Source organism: Neolamprologus brichardi, chromosome 14, assembly GCF_056152115.1.
Source record: "Neolamprologus brichardi isolate AB-2024 chromosome 14, ASM5615211v1, whole genome shotgun sequence".
Lineage (NCBI taxonomy): Eukaryota > Metazoa > Chordata > Actinopteri > Cichliformes > Cichlidae > Neolamprologus > Neolamprologus brichardi.
In genome coordinates, this window is record NC_142117.1 from 2,011,201 (window position 1) to 2,038,549 (window position 27,349).

The window sequence follows — 27,349 nt, forward strand, 5'->3', positions numbered from 1 at the left end:
TAGCTCCGATCCTGTGTTTCTCTATAGACGGTGCAGTTCCTGTACTCCATCAACACCCAAGCAAACGGCTCTGGTGGTTCCTCCATCTCTCCAGTGTCACCACAGATGCTGACATGTAGCTGCTGCTGCTGCTGAGCTCTTTATAGAGGAGAGCTCTATGACAGAGGTGCTGTCACCTCGATCTATGGGACGAAATCCCAAAATAAACGAATCACGTCCACAAAACAAAATGTGAAAAACTAAACGATTAAATGTAAAAACAAACAAAAAGTGAAATCTGTGATAAACAACACGAAGCTTTGAGTTGTGTAGTTTTATTGCTGTTGTGAGGCTGAGAGCTGCCAGCAGCAGCTTCAGGGAGCGCTGGCGTTCATCTTCTCCTGGCAGCCGTCCCAGAAGCCCTGAAGTCTGTTGTCTTTGTTGCTGCAGAAGTCGGTGAAGTCTCTGAGCAGCCGGTCGGCCAGCCGCTCGTCGCCCAGCACGCCGGTTCTCCACGCTTTGGTCAGCATGGTGTTGTAGGCCCAGTAGTAGCCCACCCTCTCCTCTCCTCCGAACGGGCCCTGGCTGTTGGAGGTGGTGGAGTTTCTACGGCGCCGCTGCTGCCCGCTCGAATACTTCCTCTTAGCGTACGGCAGCTGCAGGAACACGGTGCCTGAAACAAGGCGGTGAAACTGGTCAGCTTCCCACAGACACAGTGGGTCTTTGTGCCGTGACGGGACCAACCTGTGACGTGGATGTACTGAGGCTTGTTCTCAGATGGGAAGTTAAAGGTGGAAGCAGAAAACTTGTCGTGCACGAAGCCAAACCTGGTAGAAAGAGAACAGTGTTCACGTAAACGTCCCGTGAAGCACGACGGAGAACTGTAAGCTGAAAATCTTAAACGTCTGATTTCAGGAAAGGAGCCGAGTAGGGATGGGTACCGGTTCTGACATAAACGGTAGTAACCAGACCGAAAAGCAGCGCACATTTCAGTGCTTTATTTTTTTTCCTGAGCTGTGATACACTTTGGATTCTAACCAATCATTTTACGTTTCCGAGGATAGTAGGCGGGTCCAGGTACGTACGTTCTTTTAGAGCAGAGCTACAGATTAAAATGCCCAAGGCGAAGCGGTCAAAGTCTGGCTGTACTTCACAGCAAAAGATGCAAACTCAGCAGCTGCAACAAGTGCTTTAAGCTGATACTGTGATACTGTCAAAGGAGGTAACACCTCAAATCTGATGAAACACCTGGCGACGCATAGCGTTTTTTTAAAAGCCGAGAAATGCGCCGTATTTGATAGCTTGCTGCGAGACCTCACACCGAGCACATCTACTGCGGGTGTGGTGCCTGTTATCGACCCGGAGTTAGCAACATCCCCCAAAAACCCGAAGAGGAGAGTCCTGGCCCCTAGCCCTGCCAGTGTAGCAGAAATGATGAGGATGATGATGCAGCAGCAGCCGTTCTTCTCTGCGTGAGTAGCTTAATGTTGTTCGTGTGTAATTTACGTTGAGTAGGCTAACCACGTTATTACATTAATGCATGTAAGGTGAACTAGCAAACACCATCATAGCTACATGCGGCTGTCTTCTTGTTTGATGGCAGATACTCCCTTCACCCTGGACAAAAAGGCTAAAATGACCAAAGAAAAAGTGGAAAACAGTTAAACATGAGAGGTTTTTGGACAAAGTTTGTGTTTTTTCCATTGTTTAAGCTGCTTCCAGCCAAGAGTGATACCATATATGCCCCATAGCTGCAGAAAAGGCTAACATTGTTATCTTTTTACAAAAAACAGCTGAACATGAGAGGTTTTTGGACAAAGTTTGTGTTCTCCATTCTTTAAGCACTGCTTCAAAAGTACCGGTTTGGCACCGGTATCGGATAAAACCTAAACGATACCCATCCCTAGTTATAAGTAACCATGTTTAGAGTTAGCAGCTAAAGCTAATCGGCTTGTATCCAACGTCAAGTTAGCGCGCAACAGGGTCAACCAAAGTTTACAAGTGAGATTCAAACAAGATAAAGCCGTAGATCGATAGGATAACAGGAAATCAAAGAAACAAAGAGCAGAACATTCATGAGGATGAATCTAAAGCTGAAGTGTTTCTAACAGAGATCACAGAACAAGCCTGCGTGTCATAAAACTAGAAGTAGAGTGATGCAGGGCCTCCAGAGGCAGAAACTTCCTCCTTTCTTTACGTTTTCAGCCCTGCAGCTTGGCGCTAACGCTCCACGTGTAGCTGACAGCACAGTGCAAACAGCGACTACAACCTGTAGAGGACGGCCTCCTGAAAGAGCTGCATCCTGTCCCAGTACGTCTCCGGTTCAAAGCCTGTGTGAAGACAGGACACATGCTGTCACTGAGCCACACGGACGCACATGAAAGACTCGCTCAGAGAGGCGGGAACCTTCAAAAAGGTTGTCGCTGCCATTCTTCAGCAGGCAGTGGATGTTCAGAGGGATGAAGAGCTGCGCCCTCAGCGGGTCTCCGTACAGGCAGGACGTCAGAGCGAAGGGGACTTCCAGCACCGGGACCAACAGGAAACCACAGGACGCCGCCTTCCTGTGCCAGCCCTGGACCTGGTGGACAGTGACCGTTAACACCTGTGAATCAGACACTTCCTCTGGGTTCTTATAAAGATTATGGCGGCCTGACGGCTCTTAAAAGGACACGTTCTTACCATTTCAAAGAGCACTGCAGCAGTGACAGCCATCCAGTGCAGCTTGATCTCAAAGGCAGCGTTGAGGGAGAAGTTGCCGTGGTAATAACAGCTGCACCACTCGGTTCGGTCACTGCGGTTGTTGACGTCCACGTCGAGAGTGACCGTCTTCTGCTCTGGAACTGTAGCAGCTACAGGACACGTGGACAAGGGTGGGAAACAGGAAGACGGGAGACAAAGCAGCAAAGGAAAGGAGGCTGAGGGCGTGATGAAGAGCACAGCTGCTGACGGCTTCATGGACGATCCTCTGAGGTTGGATCGACACCGACTGACACTCAGGAAACTCTTTGTTTTCTATATTACACACTAGCTCTGAATAAGTATTCACATACAGTCTGGTGCAGACATGTGAGCCAACAATATTATTTCTGTTTCTTAATTCTGAATAATTATGTGTAAGACTGAAGCTCCAGATGTTTCTGCACATGGCTGCACAGATGCAGGAACCTCTGCAAACTGGCACCAGCGTCATCGCTGTGCTAACACCATCATTCATGTTTCCAGGTGCGAGCGCATAATTCCAGCTGCAAAACAGCAATGTTTTAACAAATGATGCATTTAATGGCTGCAGGAAGCAAGAAACAAGCATGAGTGCAGGCAGCAGAGGGACAGGAGAGGACAACGCACACCACAGCACTAGTAACCCACAGCCACTGACACCACAGCACCAGTGCAACTACTGCTGCTTACGCACTGACCACACAGCATGCACTGAGGGGGTATTTGATCACATGGATGCTATTAGAACTACAGGTACGGTGCATGCACTGGAGAACACAACACCAGCTGTCCCATGCAGACCTGCCCCCGTGAGGCCAGCTGAGCCCTGCAGGGCGAGGACGATGTCAGGGACGAATACGAACGATGGTGAATGAGGTTTGGATGTTACGTCTGTGGGTTTTACATGTAGAAGCTGTTACAGCAGCACACTGTGCATCAGGGCCACATCGAGTCACTGTTGTCTACAGTTGTCTATGTTGTGTGAGGGCTGCTGCTGCAAAGACTGAAGGAACAAAGGAAATGTGTACAAACTGAAAACATGAGTGTTGATGCCTCCAAGGACAAAAGCTGGAGGTGCAGAGTTGAGCAGATGTTGGCCGTGATGCTCTGCAGCCATAATCCTAAATAACTATCAGAGGTTATATATATATAGAGGTTATAACTATCACTCAGGGTTTCCCCTTTGCTTTGTGCAGCACTGCACCAACATCCCTACACAAAAGCAGCCTGTTCACCTTTGGTGACTCGCTGGGCTCAGCTGCCCTCTGAGGCAGGCGGGGGTACGATCTGCATCAGACTGCATCAGACGTGTGGGTCGGGCTGGGTGTACCTAGCAGTGCGGCGGCCTGGCTGCGTCCTCCAAAGCTGCGGCTGAAGGAGCTGTGCCTACTTGCGTAGGAAGCTGGCCGGCTGGGCAGCCAGGGCAGGAGGAAGGCCGGGAGGTCGCAGGGGCGCCGCTCCTCCAGCACGAAGGCCACCTCGAACCACTTTCTTTGGAACAGGGAGAAATCCTCCAGCGCTGCAGTGGACCAGCCCCCGCCTGCAGCGGTGGAGAGCGGGGGGGTGGCGCCTACAGGGGAGACGGCTGTATGAGAATAACCACATGTTTAAATGTATTCGCCAAGTTAGACGATGCTTGTCGTGAGCCCGTTCACTCACCGTCCTTCTCGCCCGCTATCCTGTAGAAGTAGAAGCCGTAGACGAAGGTGCGCATGGCGTCCCCCGAGGCGTGCGTCACCAAACCTTCATCCAACATTTTCTACATGAAAGTCAGTTGCTGAGTGGACGCCACACAACATGCATTCATAGATAACATGGAGGAGGAGAGTGGGTGTGGCTGCAAGCTGCAACCACACAGCTGTGGCCCTCAGGGTCAAACATGACCCCGTTCACCTGAGTTTAACTACAGACCAACACATCACCACAGAACTGACCTTTCATTTTGCATTTTAGGGCCACAGACAGTTTACATGAAGCATCGTCTGTTTGTGAGCGAAAATAAAATAAAATATTTAAATGTTCAGATTATTTTGACTGTCTGATGAGCCACAGATGCTGTGTGTTGAACTTCAGTGTTTTTTGAAGCATTTATAAATGTTAGATGGCAGCACAGAATCACAGCTGTGGTCTGATCTGGTTTGATTGATACTTAATTAATATGAGGTGGATTTTTCCCCACTTTTAATTAAAACTTAATTCAAACATTTTGACTTTTATTCCATTTCACATGTAACTCTGATAAAACCTCATTTATACCAAATGTTTCTTTGTTTTCGGGTAATAAATAAATAAAATCATCAGTTATTGTGATTATTGTTTCATAATCAGAGTCGGCTGCTTTAACAGATGATCACAGACGGGTTTGTGTCAAAGTTCATTTAGGAAGCTGTTTTTAAACTACTTATAATCACATCTGTTGTCCTCAAAATGACCCGTCTGCTTTGACTGTTTATAAACAATAAGTATAAAATATCATCTCTGTGTTTCAAGGTTTTTTCAACTTTATTCCAACTCATTACCTGATGACCTTCTATTGTGTCTTTATCATGAAATAATATCACTTTTGTGCTTCTGTGATTAATCTTGTGTCAGCATGAAAACTTCTCTCCCAGACTCAGGACGTCATAAACTGGCCGTAGCGACTCTACTGGATGCACAGCAGTAAGAATCAACACACACAGTGGTTTGCAAAAGTATTCGGCCCCCTTGAACTTTCCCACATTTTGTCACATTACAGCCACAAACATGAATCAATGTTATTGGACTTCCACATGAAAGACCAACACAAAGTGGTGAACAGGTGAGAAGTGGAACGAAAATCAGACATGATTCCAAACATTTGTTACAAATAAATAACTGCAAATAAAACTGATCCATGTTTGTGGCTGTAATGTGACAAAATGTGGGAAAGTTCAAGGGGGACGAATACTTTTGCAAACCACTGTATGCCTACAGCTACATTCGATCCATTTTTCTTCCTCTCTCGTCGTCCCTCCTTGTTCGTCATCGAGTTGGCTGTAGAGCAGCTCATCTGCTAATTGGATGGTTGTTGGTTCAGTCTCTGTGTGCTCTAGTCTGGAGTTCTTACCAAGGTGTCCTTGGGCAAGTTACTGAACCCCAACTTGGTCTCTGATGCATCCATTGGCATGTGAACGTTAAAAAGCAGAATACTTGTGTAATGCTTTCAGTACTCGAGTAGAGAAGCCACTGAAGGAGTATGGGACCTGGCACATGTGCTTGGACTGTGGTAGAGTCTTTGTCTGTGACACACGAGAGAGTCAGGCATCGTCTGTCACTGGGAGGATAGAAGACCAGATCAATGTTTCCTCACATTACTGCAAATCTGTCTCAGCTGACTCCTCTTTCCTGCTCGATCTTCATCATAACTGAAGTGGAAGATGTGCAGTCCTCTGACACATCTGCTATTTCACTTCATTCTTCCACTGCTGTGGGTGATGTGGGGGCTTCTTCAGAGAAAGGGGAGCATGTGCTCTAAATGTTTTCTTTATCCAACACCCCGGATCTTCCTGATCATTGATTCCTCCTCCTCATTATACTAGAGGACAATATCTGCTTTGTTCTACTGATCATTATTTTCCACAACATGGTAAAATTTATTTTACTTTTTCATAGTTTCTGTGTGTATTACTGTAGGGTCGACCTCACAATATGAAGCACCTCGAGGCGACTGTTGTTGTGATTTGGCACTGTCTAAAAAAATTGTGTTGTTGGTAAATGGCCTGTACTTGTATCGCGCTTTACTAGTCCCTAAGTCCCAACTCTTGAGCCACGATCGTGTTGTTGTTACACATCAGAGATCAAAGATGTTTGAAAGCAGTTTGTGTGACAATGCGGTCATTTGCAACACTCTGGGGTCGTTTTTGACCCCCGAGGACAACAGGTGTCAGTAAATCCAATAACAACCACATAAATAAATCAAATTACTTAAAACTTATTCCAATCATGTATAGCAGAGTACTGAATAACTCCTGTTATTTTCAGAAATGGTGGTCAAAAATGACGTGAGGACAACACAGGGGTTCAAGCAGCAGCTGAGATCTGCCGTGGCTCGTCTGCACAGCCTGGCTGAGCTAACACGACGTCCTTCCTGGTGCAGCGCAGATTAACAAACAGCTACATCGTATCCGACTATTGGAGACACACGCAGGCTGCAAACTGACGGCGTGGCCTACACTGCAGTTATGACTCACTCTAATCAGCAGCAACAAACATCCATCTCGTCACACTGAACCAAAGTTGGCACGAGGAAGTCCTACCTGCATGATATCCACAGCCATCCCCTGTGTGGCCACACCCTCCACGTTAGTGACCAGCCAATGAACCACTTCTGCGCTGATAAAGCAGTTGAGCGGCAGGCCCTTCTGCTCTGGGAGAAGCTGTACGCCCGTCCTGTAACACGACCACACAGAGTAACAGAGCAGCGCGATATGACCACAAATACTTATCACCATATACGTTTGAAAATTTGTGATAACGATATAACTGACACGAGACAAAACACTTTACAACTCCACAACTTTATTAGTGCAAAAAACCGCATCAATCTATTTTCACTTAAACAAGCAGCTGTTTTTTATCTGCATTAAAGTTATATAAAAATGTAACAAATTCAAATTCCTCGCTGACAGTTTAACCAAAAGGCATTTCCAGTGGAAACTGGCCGACATATCCTCAGCATAACCATGTATAATATCCACAGAACTTAAAAAGAGGTTATACACACACAATACGGTAACATTATGTTGAAGCACAGTACGTATCACTCCGCGAGGCTCCGCCTACGATAGCCGTAATGCTCCGACAATCCATCAAGCGGTGCGGCTTCGTAGCTTAGCAAAGTCGTACTGAAACATTTGACAGATTTTCGAGCGCCGTGCACATAAAATCGTTTCGAGGTCAGTAAACACAACCAGAGTTCATACATAAGGCACACGGGATTATAAGGGGCTCTGTCGACTTTCAGAAAAATCAAAGGATTGATTTTAAGTGCGCCGTATTTTCCAAACAACACGGTAATAACGACGGCTTTGTTGTGTATCTGACGAAAGCCAAACCAGTTCCACACCAGTGAAGCTGCAGCATTTTTACAAACCAGTTCTGGTTCATCTGTTTCATTCAACGATCTGCTTTCACTCTTCTCATTCTGCGTCACCGCAATGTGCGTATGTAAACAAAGACACTGCGCATGTGTGTTTTACCCATATTCTATCGCCATCATTTTCTTATCATTGCCCAACATTACACCGGTATTATATGGCCCAGAAGAAATGTTCTTCTTATCTCACCTGGAGATCTACACGAACCCTGAAGTTTGTTACACCTGTTTTTATCTGAGCACGTTGGTTTTGGCCATTCCTGCTGGCAGTGGCCCACAGGCAGATATATGTGCTGATGTTTCATAGCTTATGTTTTTACTCTGTTACCGACTCGTTGGGCCCAAACAAATCAGGAGACATTAAAAGGATCTTACGTGGGATGTTTGATCGCTTCCAGGATCTCCATGAGTGTGGAGGAAGAGGACAGAGAGAGGACTCCTGCTGCAGACTGCCCACTGTGAACACATCAGTGAGTATAGTTACCAGCTCTGTGCACGTGGGCGTGTCCTCTACACGAGGCACTAAAAGCAACGATCTCCGTTTAACCACAAATATTCAAAGTGTTGACTTTTAAAGTCACCTCATGAAAACTTGGATGAGCTTAATGTTTCTGAAGTATCCGAGTACATAAAAGAGCAGATCACCTGACGTCGGTGCTGCAGGCTGCAGCTTCTCCAGCAGGCGGCGCCGCTGCTCCGGGCTGAACTCCTCGGTCTGCAGCCTCGCTCGTCTCAGCCGCCAGCTGCACAGTCGCACACGTTTCACGTCACAAAGGTTTCCCACATTACACACTGTTTGTCACTCTGGAGGCTTCTGCACATGCAGGCGTGTCAGCCTCTGCCACACCGACACAAAGGACGCGTGTGGATCTGCACAGCAATGAGCCGCTTAGCACAAAATCATCTGTTCCCACAACGGGATAAGACAGGATGTCATTCCCAGTGTGTTTCATGGCTGATGGGAAGCTACCTTTGTGTTCAGGTACTGAGACAGCAGGAAACCAGCTCACAGGTTACAGTAGCACGCTGTGGTTAGAGGTAACTGCAGATAATATAATGTTTTACAGCTCGTGTGGCCGACGTTGCCTCATCCTGAGCTGTGGCCTAAATGACAGTTTTCTGCTTTCCTTGAGATAAAAACTGAACTTAACTCGGCTAAAATGTAGTTTTGTTTTTCTAAATGTCAAATATTGGATAACAACACAAACCTTTTTTCTAACAATGGCTCAGCATGTTTGTGCTCTCGGCTCACGGTGTTTATTTGAACATTAATAAAAACATCAAACAAAAAAGTCGCTTCAAACTGTAGAAACTGAGATTTCTACCAGGCTGTCAACGTTAATGTGTTAACATGTGGTAATCCGTCGTCACGGTTACACAATTCAAATTGTCAACACGATTAGTCGACTATCAAAATCGTCGACGACTGATTTAATAGTCGACGCGTCGTTTGAAGCTTTGTAAGATCACAAAAGACGCAGGAATAAGTAGTAGGATTTAAGAGTGTAATAACGGACTGAAACAGAAGATGGCAGCACTGCATGTACAAGGATGCCAGCTGCCGTTAAACCCCGAAGAAGAAGAAGCTGTGTCCCAGAATTCATAGCGCAGCCCAGCTCAGTTTACAACAATGGCGGCAGCTAGTTAGTTTTAATATTACTCTTATTATTCTTTCTGGGTCACAAAATAAACGTTTAACATATTTTCAGGTGAGAATGTAGCTGTGTAAACCTCAAATATCTGCTCAGTTTATCAAGACACCACATATTTTCAAAAGCGCTCCGACGTTTTCGGAGACGTCTGTTAGCCACTAGCTCGATAGCTAGCCGGGGGCTAGGCTAACTAGAGCCGTGAGAACACCGGACTCCCGGCTAATCGTTTTCAAACCCACCGCTGTCTTTCGCTACTCAGGTTAAACATGATATATAAGTCACTTAGATAACTTAAAAATGTTATTGTTTGGCTTTTTTTGTATTTTATTTGTTCCTGAGTAAATCGGTTTGGCTGAGATTAAAGTTATAGTTTTTACACAGCTGAATAAACGTCAAGCAGACAGCTGATTATCAGAAGTGTGAGATGCTCGAGAATTTACTCCGGTGTCCTGTTATATTTTAGAGAGCAAGGAGTTTATTAAACTTCATCACCTTGTCTTTACTTTTAGTTAGCACATACCTTAAACACTTAAAGCTGTAAGCTAATGATAGTTATATAAGAGCAGATGCTGCTGGTGCAATAAGCTGTACGTTTTACGTCTAATGGATGATGATCTGATTAGTCGACTATCAAAATAATCGTTTGTGCCCTACAACACAATGAACCCGTCTGGAGCAGAGTGGACACACTTCATACAAACTGCCTGAGATGCATTGACAGACACATTTCAGGGATTTTGGGTCATTCTGCTCCAGACGGTTCATTGTGTTGACAATTTGAATTGCGTAACCGTGACGACGGATTAACACGTGTTAACACGTTAACAGCCCTAATTTCTACATGTCAATATATGGGCCCCAAGTGGCCCCCGGGCCACGAGTTTGACACCGCTGCTCTATAGTTTGTCTCTGTGTTTATACAGTCATCATTAATGGAAGCACCAGCGTGAGGACAATACAGATGTGGTCAGGTACAACAGACATGTGCACACTATCAAACATCTGCATGTACAGGCACCACATGTGAGGCCCGCCCTGATCGTGCATGGAAACAGGACGGGCGGAGAAACTGAAGATGTTAGTGACGCAGAACCGAGTCTGTGACAGAAACCAGTAGAAACTGCACTGGATTATTACTAATCTACACTAGAGTCAACGCTTTAGCAATAAGCAGCTATAAAACATGCAAACAAACGTGATCCCAGTGCGAGGATGACGTGTGAGCGAGCACTGCTGCAAAGCAAACGACACACACATGCACACCCAGCAACCCCGACACTAACCTGAGAGTGACAGATGTAGGAGGAACGAGGGCTACGTATAAAATCCAAAATAAAGGCGGCGTCCTGTCAGCACACAGGAAGAACACAACCCAGGATCAAACACCCAAAGCAACAGGAACCAAACATTACGGCAGGAAGCACATGGAAGGAGAGAAAACAAGAGCTCCACACCAAAGCACTGTCAACGCACACGTGTCTGCAAAAGCTCAGCGCTGAAGCAAAAGGACGCGTTCTGCCGGGCGCACACGACATCCTCACCTTGCGGGGGCTGTCCACGTATGTGGGAGCTGCGGTCACACTTGCAGGGTCGCTGACGGCTGCTGAGGGCTTCACCTGCTCCTCCAGAGTCCTGACACGAAGCACAACATTTATAAAGACCACATCAAACCACAGAATAATTATAAAGTTCTGTGAAGAACCATGAACACAAGGCTCAGACAGCCACAGGTCCCAGGGCAGCACTCACTTCTGGTTCTGCTCCATCTCCAGCAGGGCTGATAAGGCTGACGTGCCTTTCTTGCCCTGTGGTGGCGCCACAGGCTCAGTGGGGTACGGAGAGAGTGGGCTGGTCACCTGGAGCCCTTTGAGGGGCGCACTCTTCTGCTGCACATCGCACAGATAAGAAAACGATGCATCAGTGCCAACACACACTGGACTCAGTGGTTTGAGGCTTGAGGTGAATCAGAGGAGTGAAACAGTGATTAGACGATGTACTGCTGTGTGACGGCAGCCTGGAGATCTCACCCTGATGATCCTGTCAGAGCGGTGCCGGCGCCGAATACGGTTGAGACCCTCCAGGAAGCGAATGAAGCCGTCCAACAGGACCCAGTCCCCGCTGTTACCCGCTCCAGCACCCGCTCCCTCCCCATAAACGTCCCAGTGTCCCTCCCCGTCCGCCACCCGGCGAGCTCCTCCGGCCGGAAGCAGGAGGAAGCGAGTTCTCCAGAACTTGAGCGAGTCAATCAAACTGTGGAGGCAGAGGAAGCGACTGACGTGTGCATGTTACAGACACAATATGGGACGTTATTCAGCAACGTGTGCGACGGCGCTGCTACCTGAAGTCCTCCGAGCCACCGGAGCAGATGTACTGGTCCAGGTAGTTCCACTTGTACTCCTCCAGCCTCTCGTGTCCAAACTCGACCCAGCAGCAAACAAACTGAGCATCCGAGTGCGGCGGACACAGGCTGTAGCTGTACTGGATCTGAGCCGACTCGTACGGGTACCTGCAACACACGCAGCTGCTGTTGGTCCCGTGTTTTACTGCACAGCGTGGCGTTCACGCCGGCAGGAGAAACTGTTCACTTATGTCTCCACGCGTCACATCAGCCAATGATTCATTCACACGTCAGACGTCCTGGAGTCGCAGCGACCAGTTAAACCAGATTATTTATGCTCATATACTTACTCTCACTCCCCTTAATGTATCTGTAACATGCAACTTCTTTCGGTGCTTTGCTGGAAACTGAATTTCCCGGAGGAAAACCAAAAAAACCACCCGAGGGATTAATACAGTTTCATCTAATCTAATCTAAGATTTATTACTTTTCATCACGCGTGCTCTGTCTGACAGCTCCATCACCTCCATCGTACATAACAAATGTAATTACTAGCTTCAGCCAACAGTTACATTCAGTTCATTTCAACCACTTAATCCGTTACTTTTACTAGTAATGGATTACTTTTCTGCTCAGTAATTCCAAACACTGCTTTAAGTCAGCGGTCGCCAACCCCCGGGCCTCGGCCCGGTACCGGTCCGTGAGTCGTTTGGTACCGGGCCGCGAGAGTTGAGGCTCAGGTGTGAAATGTATAGTTTTCAGGGTTTTTATTGGTTTTCAGCGTTATTTTGTTATCGTTTTTATCGTTAACTCGGTTTTCCTGGGTCTTTTCACGTGTGTTATGAATAAATCTTCTTTTTTCGGTACCGGTACTAGTTTTATTTTGTTGTATTTATCCACGACACCTTAAAGGCCGGTCCGTGAAAATATTGTCGGGCATAAACCGCTCCGTGGTGCAAAAAAGGTTGGAGACCGCTGCTTCAAGCTATCAATCTACAACAAAGTAAAGTTGGATTTTAGCCAAATAATTATTGTTTTTATCTCATTGCTCAATAAAAGCTGCTGCTTCGTCTGTTTCTACGCATCAGTTCGGTTCCTCGGGGGGGGGGCAGGTTAGCACCGGCAGGCCTGCACAGACCTGCTCTGACAGCACACGGCTGCTGGTTCTTGTGTTGGTGTGTTTGGGGCGGGTGCACTCACTTTGGCAGGTAGCGAGTAACCGTTATGATCTTGTCTTTGAGGCAGACTTTGTGGAAGGTGCGGCCCATGCTGAGCCAGTAGACGCTCTCCTCCTCCTCTGTTCGACGCAGAGACACCAGGCCTGAAGACACGAGAAGAATCAGGTCACATGTGGTGACAAACATCTGGTGTTTCTCTTTAAGAAGAGCCAGACGCCACAGCTGGCACATCTGTTATTATGACTGAAGGTTGAGTGTTGACAACCAGCTGCAGCCCAAACAGAAGACGCATCGTCTGCATCTACAGACTGGCTCTGGAAAGAACAATATCCAACACCACCACGTGCCCCCACCATCCAGTGATTAAAACAGAGCTCGCACTGTCACATACCTCGAGCCGGCCTTCTTCTAAACACTGAAAAAAACAAAACTTTTAAATTCAGTTTCAGCTGTAAACACAAACAAAGTTCAGCTGCTTTATTTGTTTCTGCTTATTCGTCCTCTGTGTTTGTTCACACTAATGATGATGATGATGATGTAATAGATTACAAAGAGTTCTTTCACCTCTGGAGTACAGCGGGCTGCTGCCGAGGGGCGTGGCCACAGCGGGCGGCTGTTTTCTGTTATTGGGCTGGACGATGATCTGGTAGCCCTGCATCAACCTCTGACAGATGAACTCCTCAAACACCTGAGATGCACTCATCACGGGGGCGTCATCTTCACGCCTGACAGCAGAACAAAGATGGAGGAAGTATCTTGTTTCACAAATATGATTGTAGACAGGAAACCTCTAAGTTTCTCTTTAACCAGAAAAATGGTAAATGGCCTGTATTTGTATAGCGCTTTACACTACATCCAGTCATCCACCCACTGGTGATGGCAGCTACATGTAGCCAGAGCCGCCCTGGGGCGCACTGACAGCGGCGAGGAAGAAAAACTGTGGTTTCGACCCACGTCTGTGTGGACTGGACACTCATATCAGTGTAAATGACTGATTCTTAGACAGCTTTTCTGCTCAGAGCGCTCCACACATGCCACATTAATCCACTCACACCCAGTCTCCCACACACTGACAACATTCACGCTCCGATGCATCGGAGAGCAACTCGGGGTTGGTATCTTGCCCACATGCAGACTGGAGGAGGCAGGGATGGAACCACCAACCTCCCAATCAGTAGGTGACCTGCTCGACCTCCTGAGCTAACATCATACCTGCTCTTTGTTCTTGCAAACATGGACGGGAAAAACGCCTGTTAGGAGCGTGAGAGCAGCAGGCTAGGGCTGCTCCATTAATCGAATTTTAATCTCGATTACGATCTGGGCTTTCAACGATCATTAAAAATGACTGAGCCGATTATTAGCCCCTCCCTCGTGCTTTACTCTCGCGCTGCTCCGTGTGGCAAATCGAGCGCACCTCTCTGCATTTCCAACACGCGTCACAACAATAAGAGGACCGAGGGAAGCTCGGAAAGCTCAGCAGAAGTTATTTGGAGAGGAGAGTGACTGCTGTTGGTTGGAAAGAGGTAAAAACTTGAGTGGTGTGGAAACATTATGGGTTCATGAGTCAGACGTGGATCAAGTAGACACAGTGTGTAAACTTTGCTACAGTGTCGTAGCTGCACCACAGAGCAACACTGAAAGTTCACTAAACATAGATGTTTACATTTTTCATTTATTTTTATTTTGATGCCGTTTTCTTTGCAAATTTGCATCATAGGATTGTTTTTTCATAAAACTATGAAGACACTCAAAATAAATTTCCTGTGGTGGGAAACTATTTTGTGCAACTTTTTTGTATTTACAGTTTTGAGGGATAAGCCTCTTAAATTTCTCTAACTAGAAATATATGTAAAAAAAACCAAAACGATTTTCAATTTTTTTGTAGTTTATTGCACTTTTTTGCAATTTGTGTAATTACTATGCACTTAATGCAGACATATTATTAAAATCTGGGCTATAATGGTTGAATTGATGTATAGCAACTTGAAATGCTCCCAAAAATGGCTCCACAGCATGTAAAAATATAATATAAGCTCTGGTGGACTTGGTTCTATGGTAGGTCTTAAAGGGTTAAATAAATATCGTCAATTTCAGTGAAAATAATCGAGATTATCATTTTTGCCATAATCGAGCAGCCCAGACACATCCCTCTGGTGCACTCAGAGCGTTTGCTCATTATCTCTACTTAAACATCCACCCTGTTCATCCAAAGTGTCCTCGAGTACGAGCTGTAAACCAGTGAAGCCGATTCTGACTCGTTCGGGTCAGAACCTGAAACCCCGCCTACAGACGGGGCGGAGCCTACCTGTCCAGGTCGCTGTGCGGCAGCAGATCGTAGCACCCCTCGGTGTAGTCGTTCTGCAGCGTCTGCCGGTCAGGGAAGTAGTCCGTGGTAAGCGGGAGGCACGCCGGTGTGGTCAGGGACTTCCAGTCCACTCCCACTGTGCAGCAGAAGCTGGGCACTGTGGGGGGTGCAGATAGCAGCAGGCCTTCACACACGCACACACACACGCACCCACACAGAGCAAAAAAACAAATCCCCGCAGCACAGACAAATGCAGGTACCCAGAGTGGAGTGGCACAAATGTGGGGGCAAGGATCAGGGAGCGTGGTGGGGTGGAGACAGGGAGGAGGTGCAAACGACAACAGAGTGGAAAAGAGGGGAAGAAAAAACAAGAGATGTGTTACTTTCAGTGGGCTGATCCTCCCGAGGGCCTGATGCTGTGCAGCAGTGATCACGCATGCAGATTGTGGTCACGTGACGTCAGGCTGTGATTGCATCACGCACAAGAAAGTGAAACATGTGATCTTAGCAAAGGCGTGAAGTTCTCCTTCATGCAAACATACAGACTGCTGTGAACAGCCTGGATTCAGAAGCTCTGCACGGCCATGCAACAACAGACACACGGCTGCAGAGAGCGAGGAGGTCGTGGCGTTTGAAGACGACAGGAGGGGGAATTAAGTTCAGCTGCGTCATCAGAAAGTGTTGAGAGAAAGCTAGAAAACAGCAGGACGGGGAGAGAGGGTGACCCGGAGCCACGTGACCTGTGACGGCGTTTATATCTGCCAACCCCGGAGAGGCTCGCCGCCAAAGCCCTCGCAGGGAACTCGGGCTTTAGTGGCAGTGTGGTGATTTCAAATATCAGAACGCCATTATGATCCCAAAGTCTAATCAACAATCTGTGATACTCATCAACTGGTCCCATTTCTATAAAGTCAACTGGAACTTACTGGGATCGGCACCAGTGGCAGAGACGTCTTGAAAGGAGCTGCGGTTGGTGAAAGTTCCTGTGCACAACAAAGACACACAGTGTTATCCTGCAAACACACACACAGCATCAACACGTGGCTTCACACAGTCGTACAGTCAGTAAAATAAACTCAATGGAAAAAACTAGGGGTGCAACGATACACAAAATTCACGGTTCGATATTTTTTCGATACAAAAAAAATGTTCATGCCTTTTTAATTTGTCATTTATTAAAATTATAAATATATATTTTAACTCAAAAGTACAGTTTTTAAATTTAATGTTGCTGAAACAACAAAGTAATAAAATAATAAATCTATCTGATGGAGAAATCCCTCATCTTTGGAAAAGAGAGTTTATTACAGAGAAATGTCTCTTTCCAAAATAAAAGCTCTACTATACGCTTCTTCTGGGCTATATTCTCAGCAGCATATTAAACATATCAGGTCCCCATAAGGAGAATCATGTGCTAACGGCTGTCTAAATGACTCGGGTAAAGTTTGTAGCATGCGTGCTTGTTGTTTTTGTCTGCTTCCACTTGTCTTTGCACGAGGATGATGTCGGAGTAAATGTGCAGTCATATTCGTTGTGTTCCCACTAGTGCTGTCAGCGTTAATCTGAAATGACGTTAACGCCACAACACGGCAAATCTCCGTTAACGAGCTACCGCGGATCGCCCCGTGCGTGGGGCTGGACGGCCAACACGTTAACGAGCTAACTGCGCTAACGAGCTAACTGCGCTAACGCACTAGTTCCCACCCATGTAATTGAGCATTGCTGGCACATCCAACATACTGTTTTACTTTAGTCCATGACGCGCTTACCTTCAGGGTCATACGTCACATGAAGACCAAAATAGTTCCAAACGCCAGATCTGAATGAGGGTGGGGGAGGTTCAATTTGCCATGTTGCAAGGAGAGCTTAGCTTCTGTCTCGCTAGCTTGCGCTGCGCTCAGTGAATCTGTGTTCGACTACTCCGCCTAGGCTGCACTGTCGAGCGCAGATCCACTGAGCGCTCAACACAGACAGCACCGTCAGAAGGAAAGTTGATAAAATAAATTAAAAACTTTGTATTGTTCGATACATATGCGTACCGAACCGAAAGCACTGTATCGAACGGTTCAATATCGATACCAGTATCGTTGCACCCCTAGAAAAAAATCAACCACGTGAGATTCAAATGTAAACTACAAACAGAGAGGACATGCTGTCAGCAGTCTGTGAGGCTCTAACACTTCTGTCTTTACTGTGACACGTGACTAAACCTCACACACACCTTTGATCCCAACACGTAACACACCGACGCCATGTGACAAATCGTCCCAGTGTTACGCGTTGTGATGAGGACGAATGAATCTGTGATGAAGGCGCCGGCTCACACGCCGGTTACGCTCAGCGGGCTCTAACTGGAACAATCCCAGCAGCTCTGTATCCGACTGCTTTACTAAACAGATTGTGTAAGAAACTCTACAATATTGTTTTAGTCTTAGATTTTCCAAATGAAATCCTGACGCAGATTCTTTCTGCTCAGTTTGGATAAAATGCATCTAGCTGAAGATAAGCGCTCAGGCTTCAGCAGCTGTATCACCACTGTTGTTGCTCCCCGGGCTTCCCGTGAACTCCTCCCCTCCCGCAGCGGGATAGAGGCCGTTGTCTCCTGTCTGGCGGGAGGTGCTTCGCCTTAAATGAAAAGAAACGAGCAGCGATCACTTGGCGTGCCGGGGCTTTGTTTAGGGAACAAATGTTTGCCCGGTGAGTGTGACTAACCTTCCGGTGGCCTCGTGATAGGCGAGCTCCAGCAGCTCCGCAGAGGTGTGGGCGGGGTCTCTCTGCTGGCTGTCCTGCAGCTCCGCCATGTTCTGCCTGGTCTGATGATGGATCTGGATGGCCTCCCCAGAAGGACCTGTTGAACAGGTTGAAAGGTTACGCGGGATAAGAAACATGGCTGACACGTTTATCTGGGCGAGGAAACCCTCGGTGTACGGATGCAGCAGCACCGACACACTGCCCGCTTTTCCATTTAACACTTTAATATCTGTCCTTGGGACTTTCTACAGAGACTAGCTGGTGTGTCAGGCGTTTTTGCACCTGGACCTCTTCCACATGTATTTTTGGGAACTTGTCAAGCACAAACTTTACTGGAACATTTAAATAAATGGGATTTACAGCTCTTTGTAGCACATGCTAAATGAAGCACTAGCTGGACGGTCCGAGGGAGATGTGCCCAGACGGAGTAAAGGTGGATCGTCCAACCTCTGAGCTCAGCGTCAAAGCTCTGACTGACTCTTTCTTTCAAACTGATAATAAAGCACGACGGGACAGAGCGTCCAATCAAACCACACTGAGTCTCTCAGCAGTGCCTCCTCGCTCTGAATTTAGAGAAATGCATAAGATCGAAGCTTACGCTGCATTATTATGATTAATATTCAGCTCACGAGGTAACGCAGCACTGTTGATACACTTGGGTGCTCAGAAATGTGATGTTTGTAAAACCTTCAACTCCCATCATCAAAACTGTGGACTTCAAACACTGTCAGCACCTCATCACTCATACAAAACTGAGCCAGTTCAGTTTAACTTTATGCAGCTAGCTCACAGCACATGCTCCTGTGCAGTCCTCCAAAGTCCACCTGCACGGTGGATGATGCTGTGAACTGGTTGGATGATGTGGGCTCGATATGATGTAAAAGTGTTACGTTTAGGCTACACATGAAGGTTTTCAGTGTAATCCTGAACCCACAGTGGGAGCCCACAGTGACCTGCACAGGAACTTCCCACCTGCCAGTTCAAAGAAGATTCACTGTTGTTGTTTAAGCACTAAGTTGAGTGAATGCACCTGGACACACACAGGCAGATGTTAGCGCTGATGTTTTGGCGCCTTTTTTTCCTCCTGTTTAAACTTTGCATCTCTAGTCAGAAATAATGTTGACCAGAGATGGGCAGTAACGCGTTACTGTAATCTGATTACTTTTTTCAAGTAACGAGTAAAGTAAGGGATTACTATTGCAAAAACGGTAATTAGATTACTGTTACTTTCCCGTAGGAACGCTGCGTTACTGCGTTACTAAAACTGTGATTTTTTGCGAGAATGTCTCATGACAGTGACGTAAGCGAGTGCGACGTTCGTGACAACAGCTGTGTGCAGATCAACAATGGATCATATATCGAGTGCAGAGAGAGTATGAGCGTGCAGCGTTTAAAGCGTGGAAGTACTGACCTTACTTTGAGTTTGATTCCATAAAAAGTGACAAAAACATTAGTGTCCGTTGTGCCGAAAAAACCCCTAAACTTCCGAGCAAGCACCGAGTAGCTACGACGTAATGGGAAACTCACAGAGAAACTCGCGGATTCTTCCACTGACCGCTGCACACCTGCACCAGGGTAAACCTCCGCCTACCCCACTCCTGCTTTACAGGTGAAAATAGAGCAACAGGACCGCTAGTCTTTGACTTTATTTATTTTCTGCTGTGTTTTACTTGCATCTATTTGAAAGACTGAGTGTAAACACACAAAATATTTTATTTTATGTGCTGGAATGTGCAGAAAATAGGTTTAAATGTTAAACTAATTTCTTCCAGTCAGAGAATGTTGCAGATAATTTAATTTTTGCTTGATGCATAAAGTTAAAAGATTAAAACTAATAAAACAAGTTTTAAAAAGAGACTTTTCCATTTGATTACATTTTGTATGATGATTATGCAGAAAAAGTAGAATTGGGCTGAAAGATCTATCACTTTATCACCTATTCAGGTTGTAAATCGTGTTTTTAAAAAGTAACTAAGTAACTGAGTAACTAAGTAATTAATTACTTTTAAAAATAAGTAATCAGTAAAGTAACGGGATTACTTTTTTGGGGAAGTAATCAGTAATTAGTTACTGATTACTTTTTTCAAGTAACTTGACCAACACTGGTGTTGACACGACGTCAGAGACGCTCCAGCCTTCATCGCCTCTTCATGTGTGGCACCACTAAACTTCATAAATAAATGTTGGGATGAGTTCATTCCACACTGTGTGAACCAAAGCGTGTTTGCTAGACTGTGTAAAACCTCACCGACAGGAAACGTGTGCATCCAGCGGCGGCGGTTGGACGTGAGCTTCATGGGCATCCTGGATGGGGTGAAGGGATTGATGAGCGCTCTCTGAGGAGTGTAACCTCCGGGCCGGATGTGCAGCGTGGACTCGGCACTTCCCACTGTGAACCTCCCCGGGGCGCTGGAGTCCCGCTGAGACTCCATCATCTTTTCTAAAAGGTCTGAGCGACACACTGAGATTAGAAAAGGAACGAAATGTTTACACGGCGACCCCTGCAGGTGGGAGGACTGTACCTCTGGTGCTGGTGTATCCCAAAGAACTGCTGACTTCATACTGAGCAGCAGGCATGCGGGGTATCAGCAGCATGTTGGACACGGGCCCCAGGCTGTCGTCAGAGGCCAGGCTTCGTTGTTCGTCGGGACCTCCTGAGCGAACCGGCGGGGACGCACCTATGCCCGTGCTGACGTCCACCGAGCCCCAGCTCTTCCTCCCGCTCTCTTTGTCTCGAGCCATTCTGAAAGACAAGCAGCCGCTACTGCATAACACAGCTGAGGGGTCAGCACAGAGAACATCTTTTACCTCCAGAAACACAGAAGCAGTCAGCTACCTGAAGTTTGTGCTCCTTTGAATTCGTGAAGGACCAGGAAGTCGGAACACCTGAGCGTCGTAGGCGTCGTAGTCCACCTGTATGGGCAGCGCGTTGTCACAGTCCTTCGGCACACAGAGAGCTGGAAAAATGACAAAGTCAGCATCGGACCTGCTTCACAAAGCCAGAGGACAGAGAGATCGATGCTCAGCACTTACTGTGCTCTTTGCTGCTCTTGAACTTCTCTGCTTGAAGCTACAAATATGGGTCAGTTAATGAGAAACACAATTTTTCATCCATCAACAATGCTGTGAGTAACATTACGCCGATGTACCTTATGGCCAGCAAGTTTGATTCGAGGGGTAAAGGAACCACACGAGTTCTGGCTGCTGGACGTGTAGAAGCTGTGGACGAGGAGCAAAACGGGAATCAATCACTCAGCTCCACCTCGCCATCGATCGCATTTCAATTCAACCGCAGCAGTTTACACAGAGGCTTCTAACGAGCTACAGTTACTCTGCACATCAGCACACGAGCACGCCTCGCTCCTGCTCGGAGTGAACGAGGCCGTGGTCAGGCCAAGCGTACGCTCCTCTCAGGAAAGCCTGTCGCTGTGGAGCACAGGAACCAGCAGCATCACTCAGGCTGGAGCTTTTTCACCAAAGACGTGAGATGAAACTCATCAGGTGACAGGAGCATTTTTCTCTTTGTTTACTAACGAGTCGCTCTGACACACTGAGGCTGACGCTGGTCTTACTGTCACCATCAGTCTAACCTGTGGTTGATCCAGTGAGGAAGGTTGTAGTCGTCACCCACACCAGAGTCTCCGGGTGGTGTCCTGTTGTGTAGCTGCAGCGGGAGAGACAGAGCATCAGGGACACACACACAGACACAGACACAGACACTCTCTCACACACACACACACTCTCTCACACTCACGCAGACACACTCTCACACACACACAGACTCACACACACACACTCACACAGACACACACACACTCTCACACAGACACAGACACAGACACACACACTCTCTCACACTCACGCAGACACACTCTCACACACACACACACTCACACAGACACACTCTCACACAGACACACTCTCACACAGACACACACACACTCTCACACAGACACAGACACACACACACAGACAGACACACACACACACACCTTGAATAACGGCACTGCGTGCAGTGGCTGCTCCCCCATACACACCAGATCCACGCCGATCCCTGGAAGGACACAGCTGTAACTGTAACAGTGTCTGCTGACTTGTTGGCGAGCCGTGTTTGTGCGTTCACTCACCGTTGTCGATCATTCGCTGTTTGGTGAGAATCATGAGCAGACGGTCGACTTCGAACACGCCCACCCCGGGCGTGATGACCACTGACATCTGGCCCGTGCGGTCGAAGTTGCGGTTGATGTAGTGCTTGTCGAACACTGAGGGAACAACGGTGACTGACTTTGCATCCCTGAGATAAAGACTGTTTGGTTGTTAATAGTAAAGAAAATGCTGCAGCAAGAGTCCTGACAGGGACGAGAAAGAGAGCAGATTTCTCCTGTTTTGGCTTCCTGTTAAATCCAGAATTCAAAATCCTGCTCCTCACATACAAGGTCTTAAATAATCAGGCCCCATCTTATCTTAATGACCTTGTAGTACCATATCACCCTATTAGAGCACTTCGCTCTCGCTCTGCAGGCCTACTTGTTGTTCCTAGAGTATTTAAAAGTAGAATGGGAGGGAGAGCCTTCAGTTTTCAGGCCCCTCTTCTGTGGAACCAGCTTCCAGTTTGGATTCGGGAGACAGACACTATCTCTACTTTCAAGATTAGGCTTCAAACTTTCCTTTTTGCTAAAGCATATAGTTAGGGCTGGACCAGGTGACCCTGAATCCTCCCTTAGTTATGCTGCAATAGATGTAGGCTGCCGGGGGATTCCCATGATGCATTGAGTTTTTCCTTTCCAGTCACCTTTCTCACTCACTATGTATTAACAGACCTCTCTGTATTGAATCATATCTGTTATTAACCTCTGTCTCTCTTCCACAGCATGTCTTTATCCTGTCTTCCTTCTCTCACCCCAACCAATCACAGCAGATGGCCCCCGCTGCTGGTTCCAAGATGGCTGCAGACCAGTTTGTGGTGTGCCTCCCCAGGACGCTGTGACTTAATGACACTGTCTCTGTGTGAGGACTCACTAGTTTCACCAAAATCCTGCACAGGGCCTTTAAACGACAACAAAACGTGTAAGACATTACAGGGAAGCTGCAGCAGCACCTACCATTGAACGACAGGTTAATGGCTTCCAGGTAGTTGCCTTGGGCAGCGGTGGAGTTGTAACCGACAGGAAAAGCATCTGTGAGCGAGCACACGGTTCAGACTGTGGATGGGAACGAATGCAAAGGTCTACGAGTGGGCGAAGGACACAGTCACTACCTGCTTCTTTCAGCCGCACCAGCACTGGATACTGGATGAAGAGCTTCTTGATAGTGACCAACATCGACGTCCACTCATCCCGTCTCTCGTTCTGAGCGACGACCCTGACGATTGGAATCAGAGTCACAGGCCGCTCTGTTGCTGGTATCCACAGGTGTCGGGATGCTTACCTGTAGAAGTCTTCATAGAAGCGTCCCTCGTGGTCTTCTCTGATGGAGCCTCTGAGGATCTCTGGAAACTCCTCTGAAGAAGAAACAGATTTATGTTGACCAGCAAACACACACGTTAAAGCTAAATGTTCTTGTGTCATGCTTACACACAAAAACAAACACAACAAGACAATGAGGGTCCCCACCACACCAGCCTGCACGAGCCACGAGCAGTTACTTTAAGCAGTCGGGAAAAAGAGAAATCTCCTGTTTGCAAACCAGCAGTGCAACCAGGCTGACCAAACATTTGTCTCAGCTCACACTGACCTAATGTTTTGGCGTTGTAGAACGTGCGTGAGAACAGCACAACCGTCACCTCGTGGCTGCAGTTCTTCTCCTGGATTAAACATGTGAGAATCATTCATATGGTCACAGAGGAAACAGCAGGGTGCTGATACAAACAGAAAGAAAAGCACAAACCTTCCACTTGGTGAAAAGGTCAGACAGAAAACCATTGACAGCCTTTTCAAAGTAGAGGTCCCCTAAGAGAAACGGCTGGGATTAGACACGGCATGAAGAGCTCGCCTTAAAAACAAAAACATCATCTTACCATAGACGTCAAAGTCCCACATCTCACAGCTCATCTGGATAAAGATGTAAACCATGGCAGACGTAGATCTGAACACCACCTGTGTCACAGCAGCACAGTGTCTGACAGCAGGAAGTTACCGACACAACATCTGTTGCTTCTTCATTCAAGTCTGAGTTCAGGTGTGATCTGTCCTATTCAGTAGGATAAATGTGAACTAACCTACATCCTACCACTGGCTAGAAAAACACTGATTTCCTTTCTTTTAGCTCTTTAGTCAGTAAAGCCGTGATGCAGGACCGGATTAGGTCAAACCTTTCAGTCAGAACTTTATTGATTTTCTTGGTTATTACAAACTAGGGCTGCCACAAACGATTATTTTGATAGTCGACTAATCAGATCATCATCCATTGGACTAAAACGTACAGCTTATTGCACCAGCAGCATCTGCTCTTATATAACTATCATTAGCTTACAGCTTTAAGTGTTTCAGGTCTGTGCTAACTAAAAATAAAGACAAGATGATAGTTTATTAAATTTTAATGAAATCTGCAGATTGTTTCGGTGAAGTTTAATAAACTCCTTGTTATCTAAAATATAACAGGACACCGGAGTAAATTCTCGAGCATCTCACACTTCTGATAATCAGCTGTCTGCTTGACGTTTATTCAGCTGTGTAAAAACTATAACTTTAATCTCAGCCAAACCGATTTACTCAGGAACAAATAAAATACTAAAAAAGCCAAACAATAACATTTTTAAGTTATCTAAGTGACTTATATATCATGTTTAACCTGAGTAGCGAAAGACAGCGGTGGGTTTGAAAACGATTTGCGGGAGTCCGGTGTTCTCACGGCTCTAGTGAGCCTAGCCCCCGGCTAGCTATCGAGCTAGTGGGTAACAGACGTCTCCGAAAACGTCAGAGTGCTTTTGAAAATATGTGGTGTCTTGATAAACTGAGCAGATATTTGAGGTTTACACAGCTACATTCTCGCCTGAAAATATGTTAAACGTTTATTTTGTGACCCAGAAAGAATAATAAGAGTAATATTAAAACTAACTAGCTGCCGCCATTGTTGGAAACTGAGCTGGGCCGCGCTATGAATTCTGGGACACAGCTTCTTCTTCTTCGGGGTTTAACGGCAGCTGGCATCCTTGTACATGCAGTGCTGCCATCTTCTGTTTCAGTCCGTTATTACACTCTTAAATCCTGCTACTTATTCCTGCGTCTTTTGTGATCTTACAAAGCTTCAAACGAAGCCTCGACTATTAAATCAGTCGTCGATGATTTTAATAGTCGACTAATCGTGGCAGCCCTATTACAATGACATGTTAACGTCTTTGGAACATGTCGACACTGTGGAATGAATAAAAACAGGTCAGCGTTTCCTTGGCTGCAGTAATGGCTGATCGCTGCATCAGCATCTTCTTCCACTCACCCTGGTGTCTTCACTGATGTAGCCGCAGGTCACCTTCTCTCCTTTCACCCAGAGTTCACTGGCCTGAGCTCTGAAGATTCAAACACACTTTAGTATGAAAAACTCTCACTTCCTTCACCATCGTGAACAAAGCGTAAATGTCACTAACACCTCCTGGTTAACCCTTACAAACAGCGCTGTGAAGTCATTTCATTTATGTACCTGATTCCTGCAAACTCAACCTTCTGGGTCACGTAAGCACATGTGCTCACCTGGAAGGACAGAGAACAGCAAACTTAAATACCACAGCACACGCAGCATTCAGATGGACCTGACGTTCACGTGGCCCACCAGGCTTTTCTTCAGTCTCCACATGTCTCCTCTGCCGATGTACTGGTCCTTGAACGTCAGCTCCACCAGGTCCAGCGTTACATCCTGACAGAAAGAAAGCAGACACTGTGTCCCAGCGACGGTGGAGGGGCAGAGGAGCGCTCAGAGCGAACGTACCTTAGGGTCGACGATGTTGACGATGACATCCTGGTATGCACGCAGCTTGAAGGCCTGTGCTACAGTCTGGTCCACACTGATCGTCTCTGTGTAACGACAACATGTTCATCAGCTGTAAGGCAGAGCTACCATTTTACCCATGTTGATGAACACCAGAGAGAACCTACCTGCAACTCAGGGAAATGCCTACATTAAAAAAAGTCAATCGTATTGTCTATTGCAGGAATAAGCCATCAGGTTTTACCTTATAAAGAATAAATGAAACGTTTAAACATCACAAACACGCTGCTACCTAAGATTACCTTTCTGTAGGTCCTCTTTTAGGCTCTTCACCTGCAGCAGGAGGGGACTGGGAATATTTCACAAGGGACACATTATAGTTTCAATGGCAAACGCTTAACCCTATAAAAATACAGCAATCTTACATAATCTCACCTGTATTCATCGGTGGGATGTGCAATCTCAATGATATTCCCCAAAGTGACTTGAGGGAAAACTTTTGGGTTCACAACCAACTCATCGTCTGTTCGGAGGATAAGTTCATTTGCAAAAGCAATCAAATCTTTGCAGAGAAACAAACACGGAGAAGAGTCTCTACTCACCGCTTCCACCGAAACCTTTCTTGTGCAGCACAAGCTTATAGGACTTACTGGTCTTCATGGTTTAACTGGGAAACAAAACCACGAGATCATCAGTGACATCTCAAACCAATGAGAGAGCTGAATTCTGGCTCATATGAAGGTATTGACCCTGCCCGTCATGACCAACAAGCAGGACTTCTGCAATAACGGTCTTAACTACTACTTAACACTAAAGGAAGACATAAACACGTGAACACGAAGAAAACAGTACCTGAACTCTATTTCTCCAACAATTCACTGCCAGCAGCTCAGATTGTCCACAGATGGTGATAGCATTGTAGCCTAGCAAACGACAAGTGGCTACAACAGCTTACAGCATCGACCTGACAGCAGCACCAAGGCGGTTATAACTGCCTACAATGAAAAGGCATCCAAACAACTCAGATCAGGTTTAACTACAGCTTCCAGGCAGACATACGTAGCAGTCGTGTGACTGACTATTACCTACACTCTGTACACTTCCTCCATATCATGGAAACGAGCGATGCGATTGGTTCGTGGCAGTTCAGAGAGCGTGTTAGAAAATCAAGAGACTAACTCCGCTCATTTCCGGCTTCGCTTTTTTTGGCACATTAATCCGAGTGTTAGATTCCCGGCCAGTGCAACACGGTTTAACAACACGTGTGTGCGTAAAACCGTGTACAGGTGAATAGACTTGACTTTCTGGGGATTTATTGGCCTGAATTATTGAGCATAGATTAAGCCAGGTCACACCATACACATACCCATTTTAGCCCTGAACTCATTAAAA

At 46.6% G+C, this 27,349-nt stretch overlaps 1 protein-coding gene across 7 annotated transcripts; it reads right to left on the minus strand.

The window, feature by feature from the left end:
- Positions 1–130: 130 nt before the first annotated feature.
- On the minus strand, positions 131–27,085 carry depdc5 (DEP domain containing 5, GATOR1 subcomplex subunit). 7 transcript variants are annotated; one of them, XM_087850605.1, is made up of 44 exons: positions 27,043–27,085; positions 26,810–26,952; positions 26,560–26,624; positions 26,393–26,480; positions 26,260–26,306; positions 25,958–26,043; positions 25,802–25,885; positions 25,673–25,722; positions 25,472–25,541; positions 24,054–24,132; positions 23,924–23,985; positions 23,771–23,840; positions 23,465–23,537; positions 23,295–23,398; positions 23,140–23,214; positions 22,165–22,299; positions 22,030–22,091; positions 21,628–21,701; positions 21,187–21,256; positions 21,071–21,107; positions 20,874–20,994; positions 20,560–20,780; positions 20,286–20,486; positions 17,999–18,134; positions 17,820–17,911; positions 16,213–16,269; positions 15,287–15,470; positions 13,546–13,706; positions 13,004–13,124; positions 11,804–11,971; positions 11,493–11,715; positions 11,215–11,351; positions 11,007–11,097; positions 10,749–10,811; positions 8,459–8,556; positions 8,189–8,269; positions 6,975–7,107; positions 4,357–4,456; positions 4,028–4,282; positions 2,659–2,828; positions 2,386–2,557; positions 2,249–2,309; positions 724–806; positions 131–652 (listed from the first exon to the last, which is right to left on the minus strand). In XM_087850605.1, the coding sequence occupies exons 3-44, from the start codon at positions 26,615–26,617 to the stop codon at positions 354–356; spliced, it is 4,752 nt and encodes a 1,583-aa protein (XP_087706731.1). In that variant the 5' UTR covers positions 26,618–26,624; positions 26,810–26,952; positions 27,043–27,085; the 3' UTR covers positions 131–353. The 7 variants fall into 7 exon arrangements, with proteins under 7 accessions (XP_087706731.1, XP_087706734.1, XP_087706732.1 ...); XM_087850608.1 differs by lacking the exon at positions 27,043–27,085 and having other exon boundaries at positions 15,287–15,443; positions 26,810–27,036; XM_087850606.1 differs by lacking the exon at positions 27,043–27,085 and having other exon boundaries at positions 11,215–11,348; positions 26,810–27,036.
- Between the last annotated feature and the right edge of the window lie 264 nt (positions 27,086–27,349).

What these genes read in the sequence shown, in the direction of transcription:
- depdc5 (XM_087850605.1), bottom strand. Translation starts at nt 26,617, where the DNA reads ATGAAGACCAGTAAGTCCTATAAGCTTGTGCTGCACAAGAAAGGTTTC. An exon ending in TGCCACTGGTGCCGATCCCA is followed by an intron (nt 15,471 to 16,212) that starts GTAAGTTCCAGT and finishes GCGTGTGTGAAG; the next exon opens with GCCTGCTGCTATCTGCACCC. An exon ending in TCAGTACATCCACGTCACAG is followed by an intron (nt 653 to 723) that starts GTTGGTCCCGTC and finishes GCCTTGTTTCAG; the next exon opens with GCACCGTGTTCCTGCAGCTG.